The sequence below is a fragment of the Columba livia genome, chromosome 23, assembly GCF_036013475.1.
Source record: "Columba livia isolate bColLiv1 breed racing homer chromosome 23, bColLiv1.pat.W.v2, whole genome shotgun sequence".
Classification (NCBI taxonomy): Eukaryota; Metazoa; Chordata; class Aves; order Columbiformes; family Columbidae; genus Columba; species Columba livia.
Genome location: NC_088624.1, coordinates 1,912,830 through 1,923,366, shown reverse-complemented (window position 1 = coordinate 1,923,366; position 10,537 = coordinate 1,912,830). Strand labels below are relative to the sequence as shown.

Below are 10,537 nucleotides of genomic sequence, written 5' to 3'. Positions count from 1 at the left end.
GCAGCAGGAGCCATCGACCGACCTCCCACCCCCAAACCACGCTGCCCCTTCCCTCACCAGCACCCCTGCCTCAGTTTCCCTCCCGGGTCCCAGCTCAGACCATCACAGGGACATCGTGGAGAAGCTTTAGTCCCCTCGACCACGAGCTGTCCCCCTCCCCAAATGCCTCGATTCCCCCCTCCCAGCGCCGCAGCTGGGAAGTGGGTTAAGGCGCTGGCTCGGGGAGGGATTTTTCCCTCGCTGTAATTTTTCCCTCCTACACAAGGTCTGTGCTGAGCGGCGCCTGGAGGCTTCGCACCCCCCGCTCGGCTGCCGGGGTGGGGGGAACGCGAGGCGGCTGCAAATGGAGGTGCAGGCTTTGGGAGAGAAACGCCCGCTCCAGATCCCAGCTCGTTAGGAGAAATAACAGCAGCTTAATTAAGCTAATATTAATAGCTCGCTCTGTGCCAGCGCTGCCCCGGTCCGTGCCAGGGGATTGGAGCTGGGGCACGTTTTCTGGAGGCGAGCGGGGTGCGCGGTGCAGCACGATGTTCCGGGTCCCTCCTGCCCGCGCAGCCTGGCCCTTGTCTCGCTGCCACCGGTGAGCGTGGCTGCTCTGTGCCTCAGTTTCCCCTCCAGCCTCTCTGTGCAGTCACAGCCCAGCCAGCGGGCACCACTTGTACACAGGGCTGGGGACCCTTGTCCAGCCACCCTGGGCAGAGGGGATGGAGGAGCTCGGCTTGGTGGGAGCGTTTTGGCGTCTTGGGTGGGGGCGGCTGGGGGCTGGGGGCAGGTGGAGGTGCCATGGGGTGGAGAAGGGCAATGCTGTGCCATACCACACTGTGCCATCCTCCTGGGCCTGTGCAGCCAGGGATGGAGACGTGGGGACACGTGTTGCCGCTTTCCCGCGGAGTTGCCAAGCAACTGCTGGGTAGAGGTGAAGCGGGAACAAAGCGGGAGCCTCCAGGACCCCCATCCTTCCATCCCACCCCAAACCCCCAGGGTCTGCCTGCCCAGGCGCTGCGGGGGCTACTGGGTCACCTTTGGGGTCACCCTCTGTGTCATTGCTGCCACCCCACTCCAGGGCTGCAGGGAATGAACCCTGGGAAGTGGCGATTGTGGGGGTACATGGGGTGTGTCCCCTGCTGCTGTCACCACCACTGCCCTGCCTGGGGGATGCAGAGCGGGACCCGGCCCTGGCTCCTCCACAGCTGCTGTGGGGGGGCCCGGGGGCAGCGGGGCCGGGGCAGGGTGGGTGCCCAGCACCCAGCGGGGGCGACACGGTGGTTGTGCCCCGGGCGGGCGCCGCCTCCCACCCTGCCCTGCCCCGGCACCTGCCCCGGCTCGCCGGCCCGGCACGGCCTGTTCCCGGGCTGGCAGACAGCGCGGGGGGGGCAGCTGCCCCAACCTGCCCGGCCCTGCCCGCGGGGCGGCCCCGGCCGCAGGGGGGTGCCCGCGCCGGGGTGGGGGGGTCCTGCACCCACTCCCGGCCCTTTCCCACGCTGTGACGAGGTGCAGGGAGCTGTGGGTCACCCCACACCTGGGGATGTGCCCCCCTGGATGGACACCATGGGGGGACAGTGCTGTGGGGCCCAGGGTGCCAGGGCTGGCATGATGGGGCCGCGTGGGTTTGCCGGGGGACAAGGCGTCGGGGTGTGACAGGGGTGTGAGCACATGGAGGGAGGGGTGGGACTATGTCCCTCTGTCGGGACGTGCGATGGTGCCGCTGGTGCGACAGCGGGGGGGGTGACAGGGTGTGGGCTGCGCCCCCTCCTGCGCGGGGGCTCAGCCAACGTGTCCCCCGTGCGTGGCTGACACGCGTGGCCGTGTCCCCGGTGTGCCGGCGCTGCGGGGGTTACCAGGGTGTGCGACGCATCACCTGTGCGGGGCTGCTGGCGGGGGGACCCGCGTCCCGCTGCGTGACTGTCACTGCCGCGGTTGCGCTCGGTGCCATCGCACCCCCGGGCCGGGGCCGCCCCTGGCTCCGCGCTCCCCGGTGCCCAGCCCGGTGCGGCGGGGGGGGTGGCGGGCAGGTGCCGGCGGCGGGGCCGGGGGCGGGGGCGGGGCGGGGCGGCGGGGCGGGCGCTGGCGGCAGCTCCGCGGGCCGCGGCGGAGCGCAGCGCAGCAGGCGCGGGGCGGGCGGGGAGCGGCGCCGGGGCCCGACCGAGCCGAGCGGAGCCGCCCCGCCACCGTCACCGCCGCCACCGCCACCGCCACCGCCGCCCATGGCACCCTGAGCCGCCGCCGCCGCCGCGCCCGGGCGGCCATGAAGCCGCTGGAGAAGTTACTGAAGAAGCCGGGCTCGCACCTGCCCGCCCGCCCCGCCGCCACACCGGGACCGGGGCCGGGATCGGGATCGGGATCGGGACCGGGGCCGCGGCGGCAGAGCCTGTCGCGATCACCCGCCTCCCCCGAGGAGCCGGCGGGGCCGCAGCCGGGGGGCGAGGGCCGCTGGCTGGAGCTGCGGCCGCCCGAGGCGCCGCTGCGCTCCCCCGAGGAGCCGTCACCGGGCGGCGACCGGGACCGGGAACCCCCGAGTCCCGAGCCGCCGCCCGCCGCCCGCTGCTGCTGCGGCTGCGGCTGCGCCCCCGCCGCGCCCGCGCCCCCCGAGCGGCTCCTGGCCGCGCTCCTGGAGCGGCTGCCGGCGGGCGGCGCGCACGGCCGCGGCTGCGGAGCAGGTACCGCGGGTCGGGGCTGGCGGGGCGGCCGCTGCGGGACCCCCGGGAGCGCGGCCGGGGGGGATGGCGGGGCTGCGGGTACCGGCGGGAGAGGCTGCGGGGGTGCCCGGTGCGGGGAGCGCGGGCGAGCGCTGCCATAAGGGGGTGCTGGGGGGCGATGCGGCAGCGGGGGAGGGTCGGGGGTGTCTGATGGGCGCCCGCCAGGAGGATGCGCTGATGGATGCCGGGGTGGGAGATGCCGGGGGGGGGACGCCGGTGGCACCGCGTAGGGCGCAGGCGGGTGCCTGGTTGGGGTGGCCAAGGTCAGGCTGGGTCCCCGCCGGGCCAGGGCGCCGGTGGCAGCGGGAGGGCAGAGGCTTTGCGGGGTGGGCAGGGGTCCCACGGGGCAGCAGTGTCCGGGCCCCCGCGGCAGCAGAGGGGCTGTGCGGGGGTCGGGGGCTCGGTGACAGCACCAGGCCTGGCAGAGAGCGAGGTTGGCCAGGCACCGGCTGCCACCGCACCGCGCAGAGCCGGCAGCCGCCCGGTTAATCTTTAACATTTTCCCGGTGCTAAAATTAGCCTCGATGGGAACTGCAGTGATGGGGGGGGCAGGCGGACACCCCTTCCCTCCAGCACAGGTTTCAGGGTGCTGTCCCACCGCGGCTCCCCGTGTGAGGTACCGGGGTGGTTTTGGGTGCGTTGGGAGCCAGGCAGGGGCTGGGAGCTCTCCCACGCTGGGGGGGTCCCTGCCCTGGCTGACCCTGCTGGGGTGCAGGGCTGGGGGGCCGGGAGACACCCCAATCTGCTGGTACCCCCCCAGCTCCAGGGTGGGACTCCCTCAGTGACACGAGGGAGCCCTTCGGGTAGGAGCGAGATGGGACTGGCAGCACCAGGCCCTACCTGCACCAACACGCTGCCAGGCCCGGCCCTGCCGTGCCAGGGCTGCCAGGGAGCGGTGGGGGGAGCAGGAGCCAGCGCAGAGGTCTGGGGGCTCCCCCAGCCACATTCTAGTGTGGGGAGACCGTCTCATCTCTGCGGCCCTGGGCGATGGTGTGTGTGCAGCAGATGGGGAAACTGAGGCACGGATGGAAGGAGCTGCAGCCTGTAGAGACAGGGGTTGTTTGGCTCCTTCTGCCCCCCCAGCAGAGCCCAGGAAGGGGCTGCACTTGGGGCAGGGGAGATGGGGGAGTGGGGACTGCGTACCTGCCCCGGGGGTGCCCCCACCCTGCCGGTGCCCCTGGCGGCCCTGCTCCCGGTGCGGGTGCAGGACGCTGGATGTGGGGCAGCAGCTCGGCAGCACCGGGGGGGCTGGTGGGTCTGGCTTGTGGCCCAGACTGCTGTGTCCTGTTTTTGGTGGCAGCTCGTCCCCCATGGGCACCGAGCCTCGGCGCGGCGGTGCCGGGGCAGCCTCAGCCCCGGCTCGGCACAGATCTGTGGCTGGGTTAATGGGCCAGGGCCCAGGGGGCGGCCAGGGGGACACTTGGCACGTGGCAACGACAGGGACACTGAGGTGCCGCCACAGTGTCCCTGTGGCACACAGGCACAGCCACCCCCGGCTGGGGACCTGCTCAGGGACAGGGTTCAGGGTTCCTCTGGGACCAGGTGCTGCCGTGTCCAAAGGTCGTGCTGGTGGTTTGGTTCTGGCGTGATGGGCACTGCCGCCAACCTCGGCCCCTCGGCTCACCCGGTGTCAGGGGATAACATGTGTAACTCTGCTGTGCCAAAACCCCCTCCCCAGTGCCAGCGCCGGCCCAGAGAGCCCGACTGCGGCACTGGCCTCCCCGGTGCTCTGCCCAAATATTTCCTGCTGCCACCCGCCCTCCCTGCCTGCCTCAGTTTCCCCATTGCCCTGGTCGTGTCCCGCTGTGCCCGCGGCCGGGCTGGTCGGTTTGCCGGGGTGTCGCGGCTCAGGTCCTGCCCTGCCGGCGCCTCTGCTCCTGCACCGTCCCCCCCCGGGACCCGTCTGCCCCACGGGGCTGGGAGTGGGTCCGTGAGTCAGCGCTGGGCACGGGGGGGGCTCGGCGGCTCCTGCTGTCACCTTAGGAATGAGCGTCGCTCCCCTCGGGGGGCTGTGCGGGGTGGGGTGCCCACACCTGCCCCCCCGTGTCCCCCAGAGCTGCTGCTGGATGATATTGTGCTCACACACTCGCTCTTCCTGCCCACCGAGCGCTTCCTGCAGCAGCTGCACCAGCAATATCCTTGGGGGGCACTTGGGGTGCAGTGAGGGTGGGCACGGGGGGGCTGTGGAGGTGGCAAGAGGGTGGGCACGAGGTTTCGATGGGGAGGGGTCCGATGTTGGGCAGGGAAGGGCATGGGGGTGGCAGAGGGGTGAGTGTGGGGTGCAAAGAGCAGGGCACAAGGGTGACAAAAGGGATTGCAAGGTGAAGGGCACAAGGAGGGCTATGGGGGGGCACAGAAGGAACCGGGGTGCCATAAGGGTGGGCATGAGGGTTAATATGTTGTCAGCAATATATTGGGAAGAGGGTGGGCATGAGGTTTCGATGGCGGGGGGTCCAACGTTGGGCATGGGGAGGGCATGAGGGTGACAGAGGGGTGAGGGTGTAACCAGAAGGGCACGAGGGTGACAAAAGGGTGGGCTTATACATTTGGGTGCAAGGCGGGCAGTGGGGTGCCAATGTGGGGGCACAAAGGCACTCACGAGGGGTGCCCGGGGTGCAGCGGGTGCCCGTGGGCTGGGGTCCTTCCTTGCTGTGTCACCTCCTTGACGGTGCCACCTTCGTGCTGGCGGGGGGCAGCCCCCCGGCGCACTGGGAGCGGGGGTCCGGGCTGCGGCGCAAGCAGGCGGTGCTGGCCGTGCTGCTGCACTTCCTCGAGACCTACAAGGGGCTGCTGCAGGAGGAGGAGAGCGCCGGGAAGGTGATCAAGGTGGGTGTCCCCCCATGTGTGCCCCAGCCCCCCAAAACCCCCCTCCCTGAGCCCCTCTTTCCCCCCCAGGAGCTCTACCTGCTCATCATGAAGGACACGTCGCTCTACAACGAACTGGAGGATGAAATCCTCAAGCTGCACCAGCTCGTGGAGACTGTGGAGCTCAAGTGAGGGGGGAGCAGGGGGTCCCCAGGGGGGACGGGGCGCCCTGTGGGTCAAGGTGCCCCAGGAGGGACAAGGAGTTGTGGTCCCCAGGAGCTGGGAGGGGTCATTAGCTCATTAGCAGCCCTTTGGTGATGAGCGGGACCCCGGGTGGGGGCTCTGGCAGAGCATCCCCGCAGGGCTCGGGGTGCAGCACCCAAGGGTGCTTGGCCATGCTGGGCCCCCCAGTGACCCCGCGCTGGTGCCGCAGGGTGGCCGACGAGACACCCCCCCCGAACAAGCAGGTGAAGCCGCTGTTCAGGCACTTCCGCCGCATCGACTCGTGCCTGCAGACGCGGGTGGCTTTCCGGGGCTCTGATGAGAGTGAGTGACCGCGGCCGGGTGCCGGGACGGGCGCTGGGGTCCCCTCCATGGCCCACCTATGGCTGCAAGGGGCTGTGCCTGCTCCGTGCCTCAGTTTCCCCAGTTGAAGCTCCAGAGCCCCCTGGGGGGGTGCACAGGTCCTTGACGTTCCCCCCGCTTTCTCCCCAGTTTTCTGCCGCGTGTACATGCCCGACCACTCGTACGTCACCATCCGCAGCCGCCTCTCGGCCTCGGTGCAGGACATCCTGGCCTCGGTCACCGAGAAGCTGCAGTACTCGGAGGAGCAGAGCGCCCGCGAGGACGCCCTCATCCTCGTCACCATGGCCTCGTCGGGAGGTGCCCGTGGGGCTGGGCTGGGGGGCTGCAGGAATCTGGGGGGCCAGGCGGTGCTGACCCCCCTGCCCGCGCTCTGCCCGCAGAGAAAGCCGTGCTGCAGCCCAGCGAGGAGTGCGTCTTCACCACCCTGGGCATCAACAGCCACCTCTTCGCCTGCACCAGGGACACCTTCGACTCGCTGGTGAGCACTGCAATGGGGACACCCCCAAACTGCCCGGGGTCATGGTGACCCCTGTGCAGAAGAGGGGGGGACCCTCCTGTGGGACCCCCATGGTCCAGCACCCTCCGGGCATCCCTGCGTCTGAGCATCCCCAGCTGAACATGAGCCAGCGTGTGCCCAGGTGGCCAAAAATGCCACCAGCGTCCTGGCTTGTGGCAGCCACAGTGTGGCCAGCAGGCCCAGGGCAGTGACCGTCCCTGTGCTGGGTACTGGGGAGGCCAAACCGCAAATCCTGGGGGCAGTTTTGGGCCCCTCACACCAAGAAAACCCTTGAGGTGCTGGAGCGAGTGGAGAGAAGGGAACGGAGCTGGTGAGGGGCTGGAGCACAAGTGTGATGGAGCGGCTGAGGGACCTGGGGGGTTCAGCTGGAGAACAGGAGCTGAGGGGAGACCTTCTGATCTCTGAACTGCCTGAAAGGAGCTTGGAGCCAGGGGGGTCGGGCTCTGCTCCCCAGGAACAAGCGCCAGGAGCAGAGGAAACGGCCTCAAGTTGCACCAGGGGAGGTTGAGGTTGGATGTGGGAACAATTTCTTCCCCAAAGGGCTGTGGGGCATTGGAACAGGCTGCCCAGGGCAGTGCTGGAGTCACCATCCCTGGAGGGCTGGACAGACGGACATGAGGTTCTCAGGACATGGGGCAGTGCCAGGGGTGGGGGAACAACTGGACTCAATCTTGAGGGGCTTTTCCAAACAAAATGATTCTATGATCATTCCACATCCCCTGGCAGGTGCCACTACCCGAGGAGATCCAGGTGGTCCCGGGGGACACCGAGATCCACCGCGCCGAGCCGGAGGACATCGCCAACCACCTCACCGCCTTCCACTGGGAGCTGTTCCGCTGCATCCACGAGGTTTGGGGGCAAGCGGGGGGCTGTGGGGGGGACTGCACCATATTGGGGGAACCCGGATGATGTCCCTGTCCCCTCCGCTGCAGCTGGAGTTCGTGGATTACGTGTTCCACGGGGAGCGGGGCCGGCGGGAGACGGCGAACCTGGAGCTGCTGCTGCAGCGCTGCAGTGAGGTGCAGCACTGGGTGGGCACCGAGCTGCTGCTCTGCGAGTCGCTGGGCAAGCGCGCACACCTGCTCAAGAAGCTCATCAAGATCGCGGCCATGTGAGTGCAGGGCTGGGGGGCACGTGGGGGGGTCCCCTGCGAGCCCCTCACCCTCTGTCCTCTGTCCCCAGCTGCAAGCAGAACCAGGACATGCTCTCCTTCTACGCCATCGTCATCGGGCTCAACAACGCGGCCATCAGCCGTCTGCGCCTCACCTGGGAGGTGAGGGGTCCTGGACCCCCCCTGGGTGCTTCCTGGACCCCCCCGGTTGTTCCGGGACCCCCCGGGTGTTCTTGGACCCCCCCCTCAAGGTGCTTACGCCTCCTGGGTTTGTCTTGCAGAAACTCCCAGGGAAATTCAAGAACCTGTTTCGGAAGTTTGAGAACCTGACGGTGAGAGGCGCCCATGGCGGTTGGGGACCCCCCGGGGGTGTCTGGGGGGCTGGGGGGCAGAGGGTGTGTTCCCATGCTGTCCCGGGCTGTCTTTGACCCCCTCCTTTCCCCAGGCCACCCGCAATGCCCCTGTGCCCACAGCAGGCAGTGTGTGTGGGGGTGCAGGACAGGGTGCTGGCACCCTTGGGGGGCTCCCCCCAACCCTGACACCCTTTCCCCCCACCAGGATCCCTGCAGGAACCACAAGACCTACCGGGAGGTGCTGGCCAAGATGAAACCCCCGCTCATCCCCTTCCTGCCGCTCATCCTTAAAGGTGAGGGGGGGCACGGGGGCTGCCTGCACCCCACGGTGGGTTGGGGTCCCACTGCTGCCCCACAGCCCCCCCCGTCACCCACTACTTGCCCCCCAGATCTGACCTTCCTGCACGAAGGCAGCAAGACCCTCCTGGATGGGCTGGTCAACGTGGAGAAACTGGTGGGTGCCTCTTGCTGGGGGGGGTCATGGGTGAGGACACCCAGGGTAAGGACAAGGGCGCCCACCGAGCGTGGGCTGGGGAGTCCCCAGGGTGCAGAATAGGATCCCTGGGGGGGTGTCCATGGCGGGGTGGGGATGCCCCAGGGTGTGCAGCAGGGTCCTGGGGGGCTGCGCAGGGTGCAATGGGGCTGGGGGCTGACGGGGGGGGTGCTCTCTACCCCAGCACTGCATCGCTGAGAAAGTCAGGACCATCCGAAAGTACCGGAGCCGCCCGCTCTGTGAGTATGGGGGGGGGGGGCAGGACCCCCACAGCCCCAGCTGGGTGGGGGAGAGGGGCCAGTGGTGTGGGAGGGGGCTGATCCCGCGGGGTGGGGGGATGTGTGTAGCCCCACAGCCCTGGTGCTGGCCCTGAGGGACTGGGATGTGGCTGGACCAGCATCCCACGTCCCTGCATCCTCATCCCTGCATCCCTGTAACCGCATCCCTGCATCTTCATCCCTGCATCTTCATCCCCGCATCCTCATTGCTGCTTCCCCATCTCTGCATCCCCCCATCTCTGCATCCTCATCCTCACATCCCTGCATCCTCATCCCCAAAACCCTTCATCCTTATCCCTGCATCCTCATTCCCATCCCTGCTTACTCATCCTCATCCCTGCATCCTCATCCCTGCATCCTCATCCTCATCCCTGCTTACTCATCCTCATCCCTTCATCCTCATCCCTTCGTCCTCATCCCCATCCCTGCATCCCCATTACCATCCTCATCCCTGCATCTTCATCCTCATCCCTGCATCTTCATCCCCATCCCTGCATCCCCATCTTCATCCCTGCATCCTCATCCCCACAATCCTGCATCCCCATCCCTGCATCCCCATCCCTATCCCTGCATCCCCATCCCTATCCCTGCATCCTCATCCCCACAACCCTGCATCCCCATCCCTGCATCCCCATCCCTGCATCCCCATCCCTTCATCCCCATCCCCTCATCCCCATCCCTTCATCCCCATCCCTGCATCCCCATCCCTGCATCCCTATACCCACAACCCTTCATCCCCATCCCTGCATCCCCATCCCCACAACCCTTCATCCCCACAACTCTTCATCCCCATCCCTGCATCCCCATCCCCGGCCCCATGGCGGGGTGTCCGTGCTCCCCCAGGCCTGGAGCTGGAGGCGTCCCCCAGCCAGCTGCAGACCAAGGCGTACGTGCGGCAGCTGCGGGTCATCGACAACCAGAACCTGCTCTTCGAGCTCTCCTACAAACTGGAGCCCGGCAGCCAGTGAGGCCGGGGGGGCCCCCACCCCGGGGGGGGCCTGGACCCCCCCAGCACTGACGCACTTTGGCCAGGGGGCCCCGGCCTCGCGCGGGGCGGGGGGTGCAGGTGGGTGCTGCCCCCCCACCCTTGGCACGGGGTGTGTGTGGGGGGGGCGGGTTTGGGGACCCCGGGCGCATCAACCCCCCCCCAATTCCCTCTGGCACGCACTGACCCCCCGTCCCCTGGGGGGGACCCTGCTGGACCCCCCTTTATTTTTGTACGTGGCCCCCCCGCCCCCCCCCTCCCCAGACGTGTATATTTTGTACCGAACCGCGGTCCGGAATTGTACATTTATTTTTTAAGAAAAAGGAGGAAAAAAGGCAAAAAAAAGAAAAAAGTGCCCGGGAGGGGCGGGGGGCGTGGAGCCCCAATAAAAGGTTGTCCCGTCTCGTGACGTCATGCTGGGGAGTGATGTCGTGGCCTTGCGAGGGGGGGTAACACCCCCCGGTGCTCCGTTACCGACCGGGGCGGAGGGACGGGCGGACCCGTGACCTTCCCAAGGTGGCGGCAGCGCGGGGCCGTGCGGGTTGACCTTCCCAACATGGCGACCGCCAGTGTTCCGTCCGACCTTCCCAACATGGCGGAGCTCGCTGCGGTAACCGAGCCGGACCGCGGCACCTCCGGCGTGCAGCGGCGGCTCGACCCGGTGCGGTGCGGGGAATCACCCCCGGGCGGCACGGAGCCCCTCTCGCTCCTCTT

The 10,537-nt window shown here is 68.5% G+C and overlaps 1 protein-coding gene across 2 annotated transcripts; it reads left to right on the top strand.

The window, feature by feature from the left end:
- The first annotated feature begins 2,079 nt into the window (after nucleotides 1-2,079).
- RAPGEFL1 (Rap guanine nucleotide exchange factor like 1) lies at nucleotides 2,080-10,237 on the top strand. Of its 2 annotated transcripts, XM_065039230.1 has the most exons (15): nucleotides 2,080-2,657; nucleotides 4,751-4,829; nucleotides 5,372-5,522; nucleotides 5,592-5,689; nucleotides 5,935-6,047; nucleotides 6,216-6,383; nucleotides 6,467-6,564; nucleotides 7,330-7,452; nucleotides 7,536-7,714; nucleotides 7,786-7,876; nucleotides 7,996-8,046; nucleotides 8,273-8,360; nucleotides 8,457-8,521; nucleotides 8,745-8,799; nucleotides 9,682-10,237. In XM_065039230.1, exons 1-15 carry the CDS (start codon nucleotides 2,246-2,248, stop codon nucleotides 9,804-9,806), a joined length of 1,896 nt encoding a protein of 631 aa, XP_064895302.1. In that variant the 5' UTR covers nucleotides 2,080-2,245; the 3' UTR covers nucleotides 9,807-10,237. The 2 variants fall into 2 exon arrangements, with proteins under 2 accessions (XP_064895302.1, XP_064895301.1); XM_065039229.1 differs by lacking the exon at nucleotides 2,080-2,657 and having other exon boundaries at nucleotides 2,885-4,829.
- Nucleotides 10,238-10,537: the final 300 nt, after the last annotated feature.